The 19,786-nt window shown below is 41.8% G+C and overlaps 4 protein-coding genes across 5 annotated transcripts; 2 read left to right on the top strand and 2 right to left on the bottom strand.

The window, feature by feature from the left end:
- Positions 1-1,188: 1,188 nt before the first annotated feature.
- On the bottom strand, positions 1,189-1,725 carry LOC141807845 (nanos homolog 1-like). Its single transcript, XM_074694063.1, has one exon. The coding sequence runs from the start codon at positions 1,723-1,725 to the stop codon at positions 1,189-1,191; it is 537 nt and encodes a 178-aa protein (XP_074550164.1).
- Positions 1,726-5,921: 4,196 nt separating this feature from the next.
- Positions 5,922-12,950, top strand: kpna1 (karyopherin alpha 1 (importin alpha 5)). Of its 2 annotated transcripts, XM_074693764.1 has the most exons (14): positions 5,922-6,054; positions 6,744-6,877; positions 7,062-7,175; positions 7,266-7,365; positions 7,579-7,673; positions 7,774-7,905; positions 8,086-8,174; positions 8,290-8,389; positions 8,574-8,737; positions 9,052-9,130; positions 9,207-9,332; positions 9,971-10,098; positions 10,189-10,364; positions 10,509-12,950. In XM_074693764.1, exons 2-14 carry the CDS (start codon positions 6,752-6,754, stop codon positions 10,694-10,696), a joined length of 1,617 nt encoding a protein of 538 aa, XP_074549865.1. In that variant the 5' UTR covers positions 5,922-6,054; positions 6,744-6,751; the 3' UTR covers positions 10,697-12,950. The 2 variants fall into 2 exon arrangements, with proteins under 2 accessions (XP_074549865.1, XP_074549863.1); XM_074693762.1 differs by lacking the exon at positions 5,922-6,054 and having other exon boundaries at positions 6,734-6,877.
- A 201-nt stretch (positions 12,951-13,151) lies between these two features.
- fam162a (family with sequence similarity 162 member A) lies at positions 13,152-17,202 on the bottom strand. The gene is made up of 5 exons (XM_074693765.1): positions 17,031-17,202; positions 16,238-16,345; positions 15,739-15,850; positions 15,142-15,250; positions 13,152-14,531 (listed from the first exon to the last, which is right to left on the bottom strand). Exons 1-5 carry the CDS (start codon positions 17,071-17,073, stop codon positions 14,415-14,417), a joined length of 489 nt encoding a protein of 162 aa, XP_074549866.1. The 5' UTR covers positions 17,074-17,202; the 3' UTR covers positions 13,152-14,414.
- Positions 17,203-17,700: 498 nt separating this feature from the next.
- Positions 17,701-19,396, top strand: mix23 (mitochondrial matrix import factor 23). The gene is made up of 5 exons (XM_074693766.1): positions 17,701-17,813; positions 18,519-18,644; positions 18,724-18,870; positions 18,983-19,042; positions 19,120-19,396. The coding sequence occupies exons 1-5, from the start codon at positions 17,763-17,765 to the stop codon at positions 19,168-19,170; spliced, it is 435 nt and encodes a 144-aa protein (XP_074549867.1). The 5' UTR covers positions 17,701-17,762; the 3' UTR covers positions 19,171-19,396.
- The last annotated feature ends 390 nt before the right edge of the window (positions 19,397-19,786 follow it).

Consider the following 19,786-nt stretch of genomic DNA (forward strand, 5'->3'; position numbering starts at 1 on the left):
CAATACAAAAATAATAACTATAATAATAATCATCCATGACTTGAGATACAATTTAAAGGTCAAACTTTGTGTGTTACTTTTTGTTATTCCTGTGCTTTCTCAAGGACTCCCAGTCTCTTATATTTCTTTGGAATTATTTAAACCTTGTGATATATTTTGAGAATTGTTGTGAAATATAACTAGATACAAGTCTTTTTTTGTGCTCTGCAACACTTGAGATGGAAATATAGGCGAAATGTTACTGCGGTCTACTTTAAACAAGTTGACAGATTGGTAAAGAAACAATGCAAACTCATAGAGTTTGAGAGTTTCATATTAGGAGGAATAACAGCACTCATGCGCACATTGTAACATCAAAAACCTCAAAAGTAACTCATAACTTTGTAAGGGCCATTCTCGTTTGGTAACAGCACTTTATCGCCTCACTAAATAAGTGTTTGACCTGGGGGGTGTGATACGGTTTATGATCATTATATAGTCAGTTATGAAATGCTGACATGGTGCTTTTAACATCAGAAAACTACCTGTATCTGATACACACAATCAGCTCAATCAAGATCACTCTTCTTATTTTGTGTATCAAAGCGCTTAAACATGAGTCTGACTTAAACTTTTAAATTGATCAGTGCTATAACCACCGTTAGTTCAAGCTTTTATTTGCTTATTTATTTATTTTGTTTATTTATTTGCTTTTATTTGCTTTTATTTGCTTATTGCATGCCAAGCAAAAATATGATTAACATTTTATATTGTACTTAAGGCCAAATCTTATTGCATTAGTGTTGGATTAAAATGTTGATTACTGAGCAGTGGCTTTGAAATTATCATAAATATATCTCGGCAATAGTTGCCCATTCAAATGCTTTTCTGAAAACGGAACCCACAAAGAGACAACACTCCCAACTTTTGCTCTGTTTCTTTTATTTAGAAATAAACATAGCTTTTAAGATTAGCATTATCCCATTCTGTGAACACTCCTGTCTTCAACATGTAGTGACAGCTTGATAGGTAAGGGGCACAACATTAACCTTAGCTAACTCTTTACGTAGCAGCAACGTCAAAACCCAACATTCATGTAAAAACGGCTCATTTGGAAAAGTGTTAACGACACAACGCATTATGTCAACACGAACACATGGTTAAAACCGCTCCTGGAATTATGTACAGTCTTTTTACAGTCTTTTTGAGCTACCAGAACTTGGGAAGTTTTTGCATCGATGGCACCTCTCGCTGTGCACGCGGGCAGTACCGGCGTGTGTGCGCGTGGTCCCCGGTGGCTCCACAGATGGGACAGGCGTAGCTCCGGAGGATGGGGCAGCTGACCTTTCCGTCGGCCGTTTTCAGGCTGTGTGACCGGTAAATCATCACCGTCTCTCCATTCTGCTTACAGAAGCGGCAACACTTCGACGAAGTCCCGCTGCCGCTGGTGCTGGACAGACTGCTGCTGCAAAACTCCGACGAAGTCCCGCTGCCGCTGGTGCTGGACAGACTGCTGGCTGAACCGGTCCCTGAGGGGCTCCTGCTGTTGCCCTGCCGAGATGTTTGGATGCTGCTCCATGGTACCTCTGTGTCTCTTTTGGGACACTCGATGTCTATGTGGTCGTTGTCTTTTCCGGAACACAGCTCCCGCAGAAGTGTGGCCAGGTTCATGTAGTCGTGCCACATATCAAAGCAACCCCCATCCATGTAGAGGGGGCCCTCGACCTGTCTCTGAAACGCAGTCATTTTTGGAAGGAATAATAACACAAGTTTGGATGTTTGTACCGGTCTGAACTAAACGTCTCATATTTATATACTCCAGGCCTTTCTGAAATATTACAATCTTCTAACCAGGCGCCAGGATGTCTAGTTTAATGGCAGTTGTCTGCATGCCATCAATTCGCCACCTTTCATCAGAAGAGTCTCTTATTCTTGTGTCGTTGAGACGTCATGAAGCTGATACAGCTTCAGATCGTTAGAATCAAATAGGTTCCGCGAATTAGTAACGTTATATCAAGCAGACGAGAGGTCTGGCTCAATCAACAATAAAAGTACCAACATGTTGGCTGTACTGTAATGGACCCATGAAGATGCAGGTTTTCAGGTGTCAAAATTGTGATGCTGCCCTGTGATTGACCGGGTGTACCCCGCCTCTCGCCCAATGACAGCTGGGATAGGCTCCATCCACGCGCGACTCTGAAAATGGGTTTGGAAAATGAATGAATGAATAAAAACTGTGATGCTGATCTGAAACCATGACCTTAACAATGGTAAATAAATTACCTTTATTAACACTTTATTTTTCTTCTACTACTCACAAAATAAATTGATAAATCGATAGATAAATAAAAACAGAATTAAGATTTGAAACAAAAAAACAGTAGTTGCACTTAAGTGCCCTTCTCTCCCTTAGATGCAGACACACTCTCCCCATGGGTTGAGCTTCATCAAAAACCAATGGTCGCACCTGGGTCACTTTATTCTTCTCAGAGAACTGGGAATCGACTGGTGGCTTAAATTCGCCATTAAGTTGTTCTCAGTAGGCGTAAAATGAGAAAGTAAGTGTGCTCCAGCACCTCTGACGCACTAGTGGTGCCAGGTTTGGATTGTGAGTGGGCCTCCAGAAAACTGGATGGGCCAGTTAAAAAAAGCAAAAATGTGAAAAAAGGTTCCCTTTTCTTTTTGGGGGGTTTGAGGACAGTAACCCAGATGCCAACTTGTGTGACTCTTGTGTCATTGTCAAACCCCACCAGTGTTGCCAGATTGGGCGGTTTTCCACCGAATTGGGCTACTTTTCATTGCATCTGGTGGGGAAAAAATGCATTGGGCGTGTATATAATGTTTGGGCTGCTTTTGCCAACATCTGGCGTTTTTTTATATTGTGGAAACAGCACAACAAACTGTTATTTTATGGTTTGAAAACAGTACAAATACAAAATTCAGTATACTTCATTCACTTGTATCATATTCAATTAAAAACACATTTATTTGCAGTGAGTTATTCAGTCGCTATCAATGTCGCCATGACAACGTGACGTCATATCAACAGACTAGCGTAGTGCGCCGACGCAGAAGCCTGAGGCAGAAGCCCAAGCGCACTTGGGCCTGGCACTGGGATACAGGAGGTGTGTTTTTTCCACATTTTCTGTGACATACTGTCTGTAATAATACAACTTGCCATTTGGGCTTAAATGTTTAATACTGTAAATGCATTTTAATCCACGTTTATTAGAATATTTAATATTTTCGTGTGTGAAACACTATTGGGCGTTTTTTTGCGGAGTGGGCGGGTTTTGGAACATGATTGGGCGGAAATAGCTCAACCAAATTTGGCAACACTGAACCCCACTGGAAGCAGCGCGCCACGCTACGCTACGCCACACTACCCTACGCCACGCTACACCACGCCACGCTAAGCCGCGCCACGCAACGCTACGCCAGGCTGCTGAATACAGAGGGGGAGGGCTGGTCCTTAGAGAGTCACAGTCTCTCGTGTGAATAGCGATATCACATGATCACCATTCACTCCCATAACTTTTGATATGTCAGTCCATACCTTGTCCTTTCTGCCTGTACCCTTATGAAAAGGATGTTTGGGATCAAACATAATGTTGAACTTCTCCACTTCCAAGATCAGCTTCTCTTCATCCATGGCATCATGTTGCGTCTGGAACCCTCTGACAGACTGTTTACCTGATGCCAGTTCCCTTCAGATGTGATGTATTTATAACATATTGGGGAAATTTTGGTCCGAGAGTTCGTGCATTGTGCTTTATTTTGAATCTTCTGGGTACTTCACACTAAGGCTGCACGATACAGGAACCAACTGACATTGCGATTTTTGGGGGTTTGCGATATATATTGCATTATTAAAGATAGAAGAATTCTCACCAAATGACTTGAATAGCTCTGTTTGTGAAGAATTTGGTTGACTCACAATGACACCATTGTATTCCCATAATACCATTTAATCCAGGCCAAGGGGGTTTATCCGTGAATGATGAAGATTGCTGTATATGACAGTGATCCAGGAGGCCATGTCTCTGTACAAAATAGAATAGGTTTCAATTTCAGTTGCTTTTCTTCCATTTCTCCAATAAATGGGTGAAAGTCGCATCACATGCGCGATGTGACTAATGCACATGCGCATATTGCGATGGCGATGTTCAAACGATATATTGTGCAGGCCCACTTCACACGGTGACTTCCTGTCTAGTGCTTTCTTATCAACAGTGAATATACAAGGTTTGGAAGCAGCTGCGCAGAAAATAGACCTGAAGCCTATTTCTTGCGCCTGGGCATGCGCTTCAGCAGCGCGTGCAGTGGAATTTGCCTGATAGATTACAATGGAAGCTAAGTGCTCCGCAGTACATTCTAAGGGCGCGGTGCTGCGCGGCGCGGTTAGCCTATCTGTAATTTGTCTTGCTGTTGTGAGGGGTTGGGTACGGGAGGAAATGATGGAGAGAGGGCGGCTGAGCTGGACAGTAACTCGTAGGAGGTAATTTTACTTAAAATGGCAGGATTTTCTTGCTTTTCGGGGCATTTTTTCGTGAGTTTAAATGAAAACAAACTGCTTTGCTTCGCCATGTATAAGAAAAAGCTAAGTGTTTACCATCATCTGTTTTGGAGCTTGACCACACGTGGAGGTACAATCCACTGATTGGCTGAGCATATCTGTCTTTAAATTGATGGAATTTTACCTTGTTTAGATTGGGCCTCTGTATGGGCCTGAATGTGTCCCCATCAAGCCAGGGGAACGCCGTAAGTAAAAAAATTATTTTTGCGAGACAGCATCCTGCACTTTAAACACTTAACCACAGACTTCCCTGCATCGACAGCTTAGTATCTGACGTGTCTTGATTCAGGGTCATTCCAGTCTATTAAGTGTGACTGGGGCAGTACACCTGTCAAAAGAACAACGCAGGTGTCCTAAGGCGAGCTCAGGGAGGATGGAAACCTCCCGTGAAGCTGAAGGGCTAAAGCTTGCTCGATCTTGACTTTTGGTAAGAATGCGGGCCGAAAAGGGGGGCCTCACGATCCTCTGGGTTTTAAGCAGGAGGTGTCACAAAAGTTACCAAAAGGTCTCAATTTATGTTTCCGAACATCGTTCATTACAGCACTAGATTAATTTAATGTGACACATACAGTTCACAAGGCGCCTTTCAGAAGCCCGTCGAACCTTCTCTGAGACGCGACTAAAATAAGCCTGACCGTAAGCCTGCCCGGGACCAGGCTTGTCGCTCTGGCTAATTTACCGTGGTTACCAAGCCACGCTAGCCCTAAGCCTTGTTTGTGGAACGAAACTCTCACTATAGTAAGCGAGGCTAACCGAAATAACCCAGGCTTTGAGTTAAGCCAGCTTCGTGGAATACCCCTCTTGTGTTTGCAGAGTCATAAACAACAGAGATTATCTAGTGTATAGGTTAAACTTCTATTCACATATGCACAAGCAGCGCAGGCGACCTGAACCAAAACTTAACTCTGGAACCCAAATGTGTGCTGGTATTGAAGTGCCAAACACAACAAAGAAGACAACTTGACAATACAAGCAGCCTGTTGTCTCTTATCCCCCTTCCTTAAACTTTGAGTACCATCTAATCATGAAATATTTGGTCATAATTTGTTGTACATTATCATGAGATTGTATGCCAAAATTATGACTGAGCATCTTATTACTGTGACTTTTTTTTATTTATACTGGCTAAAAATGGGCTTCCACTGGTCCCTGGATGAAGCTGATCCTCAGAGCTAGGCTGCATGGCCCCAACTAATCTTGTTTTTGCAGCATGCTGCGACATAAAGACTCCACGCAGAGAAATTTTGCACAACAAAAGCAAAAGCCATGAATAAAACGTTTATTTTTTGAATACTTCAGTAATACTGAGTTTACAGATGTCGTATGCATCGAGAGTAGAGGATGACCACATAACAGAAGCGTTTTGCGTGGGTGGGGCGGAGTGCGGGGGAAGTTGTGTTGGAGTGCGTCAAATATCACGCATGCGCATACCAGAACCGGCGACGGCTGTACAAACTGTGGCCTAGCGAATCAGGGGATTACGGAGCCCAATTTGACAGGTCAGTATGTGTATTTTTTATGTGAGGAGTTTATGTTTACAACCTCTGAATTATAAGAATACGAAATAATTGTCTTTGTTTGTGATATTCTGGAAATATCTTGAGCGTTCACGTTGTTTTTCACAGCTAATTCAGCTACCTCTGTTAGCCTGTCAGTGCTAACGACGGACTATGACATTAGCTCGCTGGCTGTGTTATGTAGTCTTTATGGTGACGTGCGCTTGATTTACTCAACATTGCTAATTTGTTTTCATTGTTTGTGATTCGATGGGTTAAAACATGACGTTGTTTTAAAGTATTGCGTGCTTTGGTGATGATTAAACCCGCAGTGTCATAAGAAATGAAGCTAACCAGCTAGCTAGTATCCTCAGATGCCCCATTTGTTGAACTGTGACAGTTAACAGAAACGGTTCTCTAAGAGCTAAAAAGGCTGTTGGGGTTTTTTGAGGTGTTGCCTCAGTTAGGAATAAAATTTGTGTTCCTGAAAGTTGACACGCAGAGGGTAACACAGTCAGAGCTAACTGTCATACACGTTGATAAACGGATTACAGGAACATATAACGCATGGTTTATCACTTTGTGTAGTAGATTAGGGTTCATTTTATAAATCTGATCTGGGTTAGGGGGCTAAACTGTTTTCCGTTTTCCTGGCTGTCTTTTGTGACCGTTATGTTTTTCGATGTCCGAAGGCTACACAATGAGTCAGGGTAAGGACAATGCTCGACTCAAGAGCTACAAGAACAAGTCCCTTAACACAGATGAAATGAGAAGAAGGAGGGAAGAGGAAGGCCTGCAACTCCGCAAACAGAAGAAGGATGAACAGGTGAGCAAAACTGGAGTGAAATCACTTAAATGCCTTGTAATTCTCATAATCCTGGAGATATTATGACTTCTCATTGTAGGCTGCTGTCAAACTTGATCTCAGGCTGTGTCCTAAGAAAAATAGAGACAAAAGGGTATTAGGAAAGCCATATTCAGTTGTACTAAAAGGTTGTTTGTTTTTACAGCTTTTCAAGAGGAGGAATGTTGCCACCGTGGAGGATGATGGCCTCCCTGAGGAAGATGGAATGGCTGATAGCGGCTACCTGGAGTCGCAGGCCAACAACATGGACCCACTCATGGTGAAGAGAGAAACATTTAGGAGTTTAGTCCAACTCTGCTGTCCTCATTGTTGTCAGATACGATTAAATAACCATGTCTCTGATGTGCAGGGTGGGGTGATTTCAGAAGATATGACACAAATGATCTTCTCCAGCTCTCCGGAGCAGCAGCTAATAGGCACTCAGCGCTTTAGGAAACTCCTTTCAAAAGGTAAGGTACCATGGATGACTGTTATTATTCCTTAAGGATACTTTTCTCCTTTGCTCATGATGGTGGCACCACCCTGTGCGCTTTACTTAATATTTGTACTTACTGTTTCATGCATCTAACTCTTTAACGTAAATTATTGACCAAATGTACAAATTATGTGGTAGAAATGTCTGTGTCAGTTTTTTTTGTTTAACTTTTATCTGTTTTTCACAGAGCCCAACCCACCCATCGATGAGGTCATTGCCACTCCAGGTGTGGTGGAGCGCTTTGTTGAGTTCCTGAAGAGGAGAGAAAACTGCACATTGCAGGTAAATCTGCTTAGCAGTGGTGCAGGTGTACAAATGCTGACTAAAACGGAGGGTCCTGAGTATTCTCTTTATCCCACTGTATTTTTTATTTTTGTTTTAGTTTGAAGCAGCATGGGTTTTGACCAACATTGCATCAGGGACATCCCATCAGACTCGAGTGGTAATCCAGGCAGGAGCTGTTCCAATTTTCATAGAGATGCTTAGCTCAGATTTTGAAGACGTACAAGAACAGGTAAGGAGGATTCAGCCCAGTATCTTCCTTTGGGGATCAATAAAGTACATCCTATCATATTTTATACTCTCCTAGATTTGATCAAAATAACAACTGAATCGTGTAAACCTCTCTGGTTGAGTTTTTAAAAAAGTTAAATGCTGTTTACTAACTGACAGAAATGATTGTTTGGCCCCTCAGGCAGTGTGGGCCCTGGGGAACATAGCAGGAGACAGCACAGAATGCAGAGACTTTGTCATAGACTGCAACATCCTGCCTTCCCTGGTGCAGTAAGTGACTTCTCAATGCATCGGTGTCTTCCTCCTACATCTTTTTGTGACAAAGGAAAAATAAAGAACAACTCTGATCCTCTAACCTTGATAAAACACACTCTTTCTCCTGCAGGTTGTTGGCCAAACAGAACCGTCTAACGATGATGAGGAATGCAGTGTGGGCGCTCTCAAACCTGTGCAGAGGAAAGAACCCACCTCCAGACTTCACTAAGGTAATTTGCCAAGATAAACATATCGCTATGGCAACTGCAGCCTTCTCACTGGGCTCGAGTGTATCATATCTCACTTTAACAAGGTCAAAAGTCGCTGCACAGAGTTGCCTGTGTCTACAGTGGAGAACAGTCAGGCAGAATTCTATCTAAACCTTGTATCCCTTTACATATTCGTACCCCACAGGTGTCCCCGTGTCTTAGTGTGCTGTCCTGGCTGCTGTTTGTCAATGACACAGACATCCTGGCAGATGCATGCTGGGCACTGTCCTACCTATCTGATGGTCCCAACGACAAAATCCAGGCTGTTATTGACTCAGGAGTCTGTCGTAGACTGGTGGAGCTATTGATGTAAGGCTTCAAATATTTACTGCATGTCTAACATAGTTTTTAAACTGTCACACAATCAACACGTCTATTGTCAGACCCACAGAAAATCCTATGTGAACTATGTTAGTGTTAGATTTGATGTAGGGAGTCAAATGTGGGTGTTTTGTGAAAATTGCAAACAGTTGGTTTTAAGAAGTATTACCAGAAAAAATACAGTTAAATGGACAGCAAAGAGAAGGATTAAACAGATATTTTTGCCTCTGGCACTGGAGGGATAATACACTGTTGTTGTTTTAAGTGCTAATACATAACAGAATTCTTCTGCTTTTTCTTAGGCATGCTGATTATAAGGTGGTTTCTCCTGCACTGCGAGCCGTTGGGAACATTGTCACAGGAGACGATCTACAGACACAGGTAGACACATCGATACAGAAATGAAGACATTTTAAGAAGGTGGCTGAATACTGAGGGTCAATTTTTCCCTGTGTAGGTGATTTTGAACTGCTCAGCACTGCAGTCCCTTCTTCACCTCCTGAGCAGCCCCAAGGAGTCCATCAAGAAGGAGGCCTGCTGGACCATCTCCAACATCACAGCAGGGAACCGAGCACAAATACAGGTGTGTGTGCTGTCATTCAGAGTGCGACTTAAGTCCCATGTCCACCAAGCAGTCTGGTTTAGATCAGCACAGTTTTGTACGGGTTGGATCAGTTGAGCTTGGTCCTGTTTGCGTTTTCACAGCAAACTGTGCCCTCTCATGATAGGCGGTGTGTAAGCTGAACGAGCAGTGTCACATAATAGTGTGACCCCATAGCAGCACAACACTTTGTGCCCTACTAAAAAATCCAATGAAAAAGAAAAACACGACACAGTAAAAAAAGAGCAACGATGGAAAATTTCTGGAAATTCGCCACCTTTGTGATTTCCATGTAGCTCTTTATTACAGAGCGCATTTAAGCTTTGTTTCAGAGACCGCTGTCGCAGTGTAAGTAACATTTAACGGTCTGCAGTGTTGTAGCTCTACCTTCTGAGTGAGATTGGTTTAGTTGGGGACTCCCAAAGGGTCCCAAAGAGTAGGGCGTTCGTCTCAGTTGTTTGGGAATCTGTCCCAGGGTAAGTCAATAGAAAGTGTCTTCTGTACCAAGACGAACTAAACTGAACTGCTTGTTGAAAACGGGGCTTAAGTGACCAGGAAAGTGTTTCTTGAAGAGTTTGAAGGGTTTTCCCCTTTAATCGTTTTTTTTCCCCCCTCTGTAGATGGTGATCGATGCAGGTCTTCTGCCTCCTCTCATCACTATCCTGCAGGTAGCAGAGTTTCGCACAAGGAAGGAGGCTGCCTGGGCTATCACCAATGCCACTTCAGGGGGCTCTGCAGAGCAAATCAGGTAAGACTGATTTCAACAGCTGGTTTAGTGGCTTCAGATGTTGCTGTGATCACCTTGGTGTGGTTTGTTGATGTGGGTTGCTTTCTGCAGGCACCTAGTGGAGCTGGGTTGTATAAAACCGCTGTGTGATCTGCTCACACTCATGGACTCCAAGATAGTTCAGGTGGCTCTAAACGGCATTGAGAACATCCTACGACTGGGAGAACTGGAGGCCAAGAGGGGTGGGGGCATCAACCCTTACTGCGCACTCATTGAGGAAGCCTATGGTGGGTGTCCAGACACGCTCATATTTACATTTCATTCTTTCACCAACCAAAGTGTCTTCTGTTCAGGATGCAGGACTTTAGACTGTTTAAGATGATTAGTTTATGGCTGATAGGAAATAATAATTTCCTTCCCTCCCCTCCCAGGTCTGGACAAGCTAGAGTTCCTGCAGGGCCACGAAAACCAGGAGATCTACCAGAAAGCCTTCGACCTGATCGAGCGCTACTTCAACACCGAGGAAGAGGACCCCTCCCTGGCCCCGGCCGTCGACCTGCAGCAGCAGCAGTTCCTCTTCCAGCAGTGCGAGGCCCCGATGGAAGGCTTCCAGCTATAATACTCCCTCTCCCTGAGCTCCACCTCATCCTCACCTCCGCTCATTTCTGTCACTCTCTGCCCACTGCTGTCGTCAAAGGTCACGACAACGCTGGAGGTCCTCGGCTCCTCCCTCCCCTCCTCATCGTCAGAGATTGATTTAATGATAATCATAATTATGAAAAATGTAACATCACGGGAGCAAGTGTGTGCGTTAGTCCAGCGTGGGTCAAGTTCTGCAGTTCTGTCAGCCAGTTCGTGAAGGTTTCACTTATCATTCTGTCTCGCGCTGAGCTCATCTCAGCTCTATTCCCTGAACTCCGATAACCTGCTAAGGCCCCAGCACCTCCTACAAGCAGATTTCTCCTCAACGCCGCCTCTAGTTTTATTCTTTGGGTTTCCACCTCTGCTCATTTTGAACAGAAAGCTCCTTCCTGTAGAATCCTCTCTCTGAATAATCCAGGAGTTTTGAAGACAGCACTGCTTGTCTGAAGCATTTATGACACAGGACAGACAAACATGGACATGATTCCGAACCCCTCCCACACACACACACACACATACAAACACACACAGAAGAATGATCTCACCTAAACACTGGACTGACCACACAGCGCTGACATGTTTGACCGTGGGAGTCCCACCCCAAGGACACAACTGACCTCTACAAAAGGCACTTAAATGACTCAAAATGGAGGTTGAATTCCCTCATCATCTCCTAGCCATTGGACAAGTGACCACAGATGGACGAATTAGAAAAGTGACTGTATTACAGAAGGGGTGGAGCTTGATGGCAAAACCAGGCTGCTCATGTTCCCTCTTGGATTTCATATCATGCATTCCTTTCTCCAGCATCGGGACTCTCCACCTGCACAGGCTCCATTCTGAAGAGTGTAGACTGCCTCCTGCCTCTGGTGTGACGTGAATAAAACCCCATGGATCCATGGGAATTGGAGTCTTCCCTCGCACTGAGACAAATGGACAGACTTGGACAAGACTAAACAGACTATTAAACCCTGGAATCTGTCAAGCAGCAGACCAGGCGGGAATTTTTGTTATCTTTCCATACTTTTCATTTCATTTGCAGCACTTTAGTTCAAGACTGACGCCTGCTCTTCAAGAATAAACCACAGGTTTTACCTTTAACTATTTAATTAGTTAACGAGGCTTTTCCCTCCTCAGGAAGCGTAAAGAGGTTGGTCTAAATCCTCAGCTCCCTCCTGCTATAACAAAGATCCCCACAGTCGACCCTTCCTGCAAAGGGACTCAAGCAGTTTGTGGACTGAAACTGTTAGCACACTAATAACAATCAAAAGATCACTCTGCCGCGGCAAAGCCAGAAGAACTTTATCGAGACTAAGGAAACGGACGCTCTTGGAAATTTTTCTGAGAAGTCAAAGACATGACTTTCCAACTTGTGTTCATGTAGAATTTTCCAATTTGATTATGCCAAATCATCAACGCATATTTGAGCTATTGGGTCTGAAGCTGGGTCTTTTTTTTTTAAGTGTTTTTTTAGTTGGGGTTAGCATCTGTCATGTTGCTGATGGTGCCATAATCCTTACTCGACAGTAATCCTTCCAGATAATTTCAACAGAAATCCAGATAAAAACTTGAAAATACTGGTAATCACCTTAGCTAGCAGAACTGAATGTTTGTTTACCAAGTTCTCTTTACATCGCTTTTTTTGTCAAAATCTCTACTAGAGATGACCAGCTCTACATGTTAATTACTGTTTGTTGTACTGAGTTCGTGCAGCTGTCCCCTGTTATGCCATTTGCATAAAAGTTGTTTCATGAAACACAGTGTGAATCAATCTGTGTCACTGAGGTGAACTGGATCTGGTTAGTGAGTATTCACTCTCAACAGGAGCTGAATAAGTGGTGGCAACTTTTACATTGTATGTTTACTTTTGTTTTTTTAGTTATAGAAACATAAAAATGTGCAGTTTCCTGAGCATTAGATTCTAATTTGAGGTACCAGTTCTAAGACTAGCTGCCCAAAACCTTTGTAAAACTTAGCTTGGCACAAAAACCTTGGCCAACTAGGCATGTTCTGATCCCACTTTTTAAGACCTGACCCTAACACAGATAATTTGGCTGTGGTATCTGCTGGAACTAATCTGATTGTGACTTGATTTCGCCTGACAAATCATCCTGTTAGACACTGAGGTTTTGCCTTGCCAGATATAAACGGTTTAAGCATCTACCTCCTCTTGTTTTTGGTGTAAATGAAAAAAATCACCAAATCACATTTCCTTTTGTTTATTCACTTTTTTAATATAACCAAGAGCAATTAAAGCAATAACTCATTACTCCTATGAACGTGGGTCCAATCCACTGAAAACGTATGAAAACACAAAGGGCAAAACAGAACGGTGTGGATTAAAATCTGCATGCTTCTCTCGTAGACTGTATAATAAATGGATGTAGTCTCTGTGACATCACCTGTCTGTTTCTAAATAGGAGTTTTGAAGCAAATCATCAACAGAAACCATACTGGAAATGACACAGACTTTAAGCCTTGTTAGAGCCTGGAATTTAACAACCCAAATTGTTATTAAAAAAAATGTAACAATCAATAATGTAACAAGTGACCCAAAATATAACTAACATGCTGAGCCTGAAATGCAACATAAAAATATGTAACAAAACCCAAAGTGTAATAACTTTTTGCTAAAAATGTAAAAACTTGTTACATTTTGGGGTTGATAACATTTTAGGTTTTATTACATCTTTTTAATTACATTCTAGGCTCAGCATTGTTTTTACTTATCAACCAGTTATTACATTTCAGGCTCTAACAAAGAAGAAAAAGAAAACGCCCGGCAAATCCCTTGGCTTTTAGTGTCTGACAATACTTACCTGATCAGATACCAGTATTGATTTAACAATTTCCATTCTTCAGTATGAGGATTTGATCATTTGGCAATTTACAGCACAGTGGATCTGTCCATTACCACCAATATCTGGTCTTCCTTTTTAAATCTGTATTGGGCCAATACCAGGATCAGATCAGTGCCTCTGTTATAGAATTATAATTAGAAAATTAGGAAAAAATCTCCTGTATTATAATTATTCATAATAACACAACTGTCCCTTTAAGTCACACAGAAACAGACCAGGTGGTTATATCAGATTAAGTCACGAGTTGGCATTACTTTTATTGAATCGATCTTTTTGGTGCTCACAATGTACAAAATGAATGTCACTCCAGCTACAGCTGAAACCAGCTTAACCACACGACTATCAGGACACATCAGCTGATGCACTTGATCAAATTCTCCACTGAGATTTTAACCCTTTGGGCCGTGTTATCTGTTGCCTTTGAGGCAAATTCCAAACAGAAGGCTACCTGAGCCAGCGTGAGAGTAAGTGTCAAAAATGTACCAGAAGCAGTTATTTGTACCATCTGGGCACTGATTTTATTAGTTCTAATGATCCCAAAAGCTTCATTTCAGTCCAGGTTTCCACTCCGCATTGGTGATCACATTATTTTCAAAAACACTTAGTGCTGACCTCAAACATTCACTGAAAACTTTATACCTTAAAGGTTTTTAGAATTATTCTACAATCCAAACTTGGATGTAAAGGTCAATGCCAACACATCTGCTATGACATCTACTGACTGCTCTCAAGGATGGAAGTGAAGAGCTCTGAAGTTGGGACAAATACAAGATCAGGGGCAATATAGGCTTTGTAGCTGCAGGAATAATAACATAGTTGTGTTTTTGTCGTCCATCACTGAGCCTTCTGAGACAGAGCCAGAGCAGCCTCTTTTTCCCTTTGCATTTCCTCTCTCCATCTGGCTTTTTTCTCCATGTTTTGTCCTGTAAGGGACTCATTCCTGCCCGCAGCCTGCAAAGAAATTGCACAAATCATAGTTAAGATCCTAAAAATGTTGTTTATTATACTAGTCCACATACAAACAAAACTGAGCAGAACAATAGTAGGATTATCGCTGTGATCTTATGCTGCGTTCCACCTGTACTCAGAAGTCAGAATTTCCGAGTTTCAAGTGGAAACCCCCCGAGGTCGGAATTTCCAACTTGTAAGTCGGAGCACTCACACCACCCCTGAGTTCCCAGTAGGAAATCCCGGGTTCAGGGGTAAACAGTAATTAAGCTCCTGTTATATTCTTTTTATTTTAGAATTTCTTACTAGTGTTTGTCGCAATAAAAAGCTGTATATATAGTATTATTCAGTATTTATATACATGAATACTGCTGTTATTGCAAGTTTTTCCGACTTGGCAACTGGAACACTGAACTCAGAGATGACGTCGCTCCCACTCCCAACTCCCCTATTCCAAGTACAAATGGAACGCAGCATAACCAAGCTGAAAAGGAGCTACTTATGATAACACAGAATACTCAGCAGGCATAACTCACCCACGCTTCACAATACATCCCTAAATTTAACAGTTGTAAATATAACTTCAAAACATTAGTTTTTCATCGTTACTTACCCGTTTGCCCAGGAACACCATCAGCAGACAGGCGGCTATCGTCATACCCATCATTATGTAGCAGACCTTCACTCTGGCCTTGTTTCTGGCTGCATCAATCATCTCAAACCTGTCACACATGCAGGTGAACAACAAAAATCAGTGTTGCCAGGCATCCAGAGGTTAAAAATAAAAACTCATGTTGACACATAGCTTTCCAGCAGTATTTGTTCCTGTTAATCTATTCATGCTTATCTCAGCCCGAGTTCAACAACATGTTTTTTCTTTATCCCCACCCCCACCTCCTATACAGGGCACAGTGAACGTAGGATGGGATGTTCTGCAGTTTGTCTACATGACAATCAGGACTTCAATAACAGCAGCAGATCAGACTCTGTGAGATCTCCACCCTGATGTCAGGAGCTGAGCTAATTACCTCCAGCCACACACAGATACTTTGTTTGAACTGGGACAGTTTTAATCCAACGTTAGCAACCCGCAGCAGCATCCAGTTAACTTGCTCTGTTCTTGTGATGTATCTTAACGACATCATGCAAACAGCCAATCAGATGGGAGTGTGCTGCCGGGGTCTGGTATAAACAGGAAAATACTACTTACGACACAAACTCTGGTATCTGGTCTGGGGACTTGAAGCGTCCAGACCAGAGCAGGATCTTCCTGTCAAAATTAGAGGGTCTGTAGCCTGGGATTCTGAAGCCAGCTCGAGGGGCTGTGTGGAAGAACAAACAAACACAGTTCATTTCCTTTTGCTGCATTTTACAAAAACAGGGAAAGATGAGAAGTTTGGTTATATAAACCCAAGTTTTGAGGTTCATCACCCCAGCCCCCTACTGTGACCCTATTTCCTGTGTTCCCAACCCCCTGTGGGACTGAAAAAAAACTTTCACACACTTAAGAACAGTTCACCATATTCATCATCTGTGTACAATTTCTCAAAAAAAAGAACTCAGACGCCGTAAGTGTGTGTGTGTGTGTTTTCATTTTCGCAGCTCTGGGACCAAAAGATTATTACAGTTTTGAACCGAGCCCTAGCTTTTGCTGTTGTGCACATATGTAAAGAAAAAAATATCAAAAATTATACTAATCCAAAACTTACCCTGTGCTGGTGCTGGTGCTACAGGCGGAGGCTCTGCTTTTGTCTCCTGTGGTTTAGTACACATCCCTCTGTGGCTCCATGATTCAGTCACCTGTCTGCACCTCTGACCTGTTGGAGTAGGTAAGGTTAAGTGTAATTGGAACGATTATAACATATACAGCTAAAAGATACACATAACATATTTTAGATATTGTCTTAGCTATTTATTTGGACTTGAGTGACTAAAAATATTTCAACAGTTGAGGCTTCATTGATGAATACTTTTCACTTTTTTAAGAAAATAAAATAAATTGTAATAAATCATTAAATAATACTTATCATCTACAATCAGATCCTCGCACAGCTCGGTGCTCGGACCCTAAATATCACTGTTGTCATTTTTGCTGTAACACTGGTGCCCATATAAATAGATAAGGGGGCGTGGCAGGTGAAAATACATAGAAAATGAGTGGTCGAAACAAAAAAAAGAAAGAATGAAGACTTAAATGTGATTTCAAATAAACTTAACTGTAAGACAATAAAACCTGGGCAATAGCTACACACTTACATAATAAAGAATTTCACAACACAGGAACTAGCTTTGGTTGATCAATCTACAAAAACTGGTCAATCAGAAGAGAGCGCCCCTGGTACAACGATAAGTAAGAGATATGCTGCTGAAAATGAGTATATACAAGTAAAGGTAACAGTATGTTAGATTTGCAGCGTTCTCGTTTAAGTTGAAAAGACCGGAGGTCAGCTTTCCCAACGAGACGTGGAAAATATGTTGTATTGTACTGGGAGATATACGTACCGACCAAGTTGCCGATGGAAAGGCGAGATCTGATCAAATTCATGTTGTCGTTGTGGTAAAATTAGTATAACGTAACTATCAAGCCACAAAGCTGTGTCGCACCATTTCTCAGTCAACTGTCAGGTGTTCAAAGTCACTTCGCTACGTTTTTTGACAACAACTGCCCGGATGGGCCCCTTGAAATAGGGTTAGTAGCCCCTGCCGCATGCCTGATGAAAAATTGTTTTCATTTATTTATTTTTTTATTTATAATTTTACATTCAGATTTATCATAATCGTGCATAAAAACCTTTGGTTTCATCTCAAAGTTTCAGTCATTGATATGTAAATAGATTGTCAGATGGAGCAATTTGTATTAACCAGGGCTAAAAAAGCAAGAACAATCCCACCACAGATACGTAAAATTAAACATAAGATAACTAACTAACTTAATAAACAAGTAAATAAATGATAAATTAAAAAAATGCTGAATTTAACGAGTATCTTTCAAATTTGATGATAGAAGATATAACCTCAAACTATGTAATTGTTCTTTATGTATTTATTTAGAGTATACCGAAAAAAGACGTTGAAGTTTTTGAAACGTATTTTCACTCGTAAGATTTGTTCAACACCGTGTGCGAATTTATTGTTGGATTTTCTCATTGACTTATTTATTTTTGTAAACTAGTACTCAGGCAGTCCTTTAACAGCCATCTCACGTTGTGTCTGGCTGGGACCCCACAGTCCACTATGGCGGCGCCCGGTGGAATTTTAGATTGTGAGGACTTTTCAATGTTTCAGGTAAATTTCACCAAATATGATAAGATTTATGCTAAGATGTCACCAAATGGCTCCTCTTGGGATCACGACAGTTTAGGTTTTCACATGTTGTGTTGTTAATGTTACGTTTAAGTCGGACAATGACTGACCCTACTGTTAACTGGCGCTCTCACAGTGCATTCAGTATGAGTTCAAGGAGCCAAGCAGGATCAGTGGGACTGAAAACAAGCAGCATATGGTTTTAAAGTCCCTGTGACGAGTCAACGAGTGAGAACGCTGGATCAAGACGGGATATCTTACCTTTTGGAGTTGACATAGTTCCCATAGTTGTAGTACAGAATATTAGTAATAGTACAGTATAATCAATGACTTGATTTATATTGGACTTTTAATGACGAATATTAAAAAAAGTGCTTTCACAGACAAAAGCATGGCTACGATCAGAGGGACGACAAAATTAATTTTTAACAGAAAGAGATAAGCAGTCATGGTGTTAGTGGAGTGTTCAACATAAAGGTAGAGTAAAAAATAAAGTTTGGAAAAAGTGAAAAGGACATCACATCAGGTGAAAATAGAAAGGGTTAAAAGTTATCATCTGTTCATGGAGTGTGTGATTTAACCACAAGGCCCTGACACATTCTTAAAATGTTATTCTGATTTGTCTAATTAAACCAAAGCTGCTATCTTTTTACCCTCTTTTGTGTTTGGGTTTTTTGTTTTTCCCAGGAGGTGCTGAAGGCCATGCGAACTATAGATGACCGAATCGTCCATAGCCTTAACACCACAGTGCCCACAGTCTCCTTCTCAGGGAAGGTGGATGCAACTGAAACATGCAAAAAACTTTATGAATCTGTGAGTGTGACCGTCATCACTACAATTAAATGCTTTATTAAGCTTTTTCACAGCAGTAATAATCTTATGTCTTGTACAGATGATGGAGGCCCATCTGAGCCGAGACAAAGCTATCAAGTCCTGTATAGCCCAAACATCTGCAGTGGTTGGACAGCTGCGTGAAGAAAGAGCAAAAGACAGTGAAAACATGGCACTCATCAAACAGCTCAGGAAGGAGCAGACCAAAGTAAGAGGTTACAAACTCAACCAATCAGTGAAATTTTCAGTTAACATTTGACTGAGACATTGAAGTACTTATAATAATCTAAACTAATGCTTTGGTCTGCCTTTGTCTCCAGTTAAAGCTGATGCAATCAGAGCTAAATGTTGAAGAGGTAGTCAATGACAGAAGTCTGAAGGTAAGCTGTCCCTTTCTTATAATATCCTTTCATCATACATGATCTCGCCATCTTACACGTCACTTCTTTTCGTTCAGATTTTCAAAGAAAGGTGCAGAATCCACTACACGCCCCCAAAGGTGATGTGAAGCTCTGTCAAACCTGAGGAGCTGCTTCGCCTGTGGGCCAAGCCTCGACTGGAGATGAAACTGTGAGCTGCTGAGTCCTAACTTCAGGCTGATCACCATTCAGACACCTCTGACCTCTTCTCCACAACACCTGTATTCCATTGTGATTATCGTATTACGTTGCCACCGCTGTAAAACAGTCATCCTTGTGCTTCTTTGATGAGACATTGTACAAAAAGAGTTTTTTAAAAAGACAATGAAGATGTTTTCAAGTGAAACACATTGTGTGTCATTTCAGTCATTTTTCAAGTCTACCAAGGAGATCTGTGTTTTTTCTTCTGTTGATCCAAGATTTTTTTTAGCTTACCAGAAATACTGTCTCTGAGTCCGGTGATCCACCACTTTGACTACCAGGTAAACCAGTCATGAGGATTGGTGTTTCAAAGACTTTTCCTCTGGCGCCTCTTTCCATCTTTTGGCCAAGCTGTAAACCTAAGTCTTGAGAGACAGGTGAGTTTTTCCAGACTCCAATGCCACCAACAGCTTGCATATGTGACGTCAAGTATTGCAACAGTGTGACTGAATTAAGGGATCAAATGTCCATGCTCTAAATAGTACTAGTGCTAAACTGTAACCT

The sequence above is a fragment of the Halichoeres trimaculatus genome, unplaced genomic scaffold (genome assembly GCF_033239565.1).
Source record: "Halichoeres trimaculatus isolate MK-OKI-2021-1 unplaced genomic scaffold, fHalTri1.1 fHalTri1_scaffold_18, whole genome shotgun sequence".
Taxonomy (NCBI): Eukaryota; Metazoa; Chordata; class Actinopteri; order Labriformes; family Labridae; genus Halichoeres; species Halichoeres trimaculatus.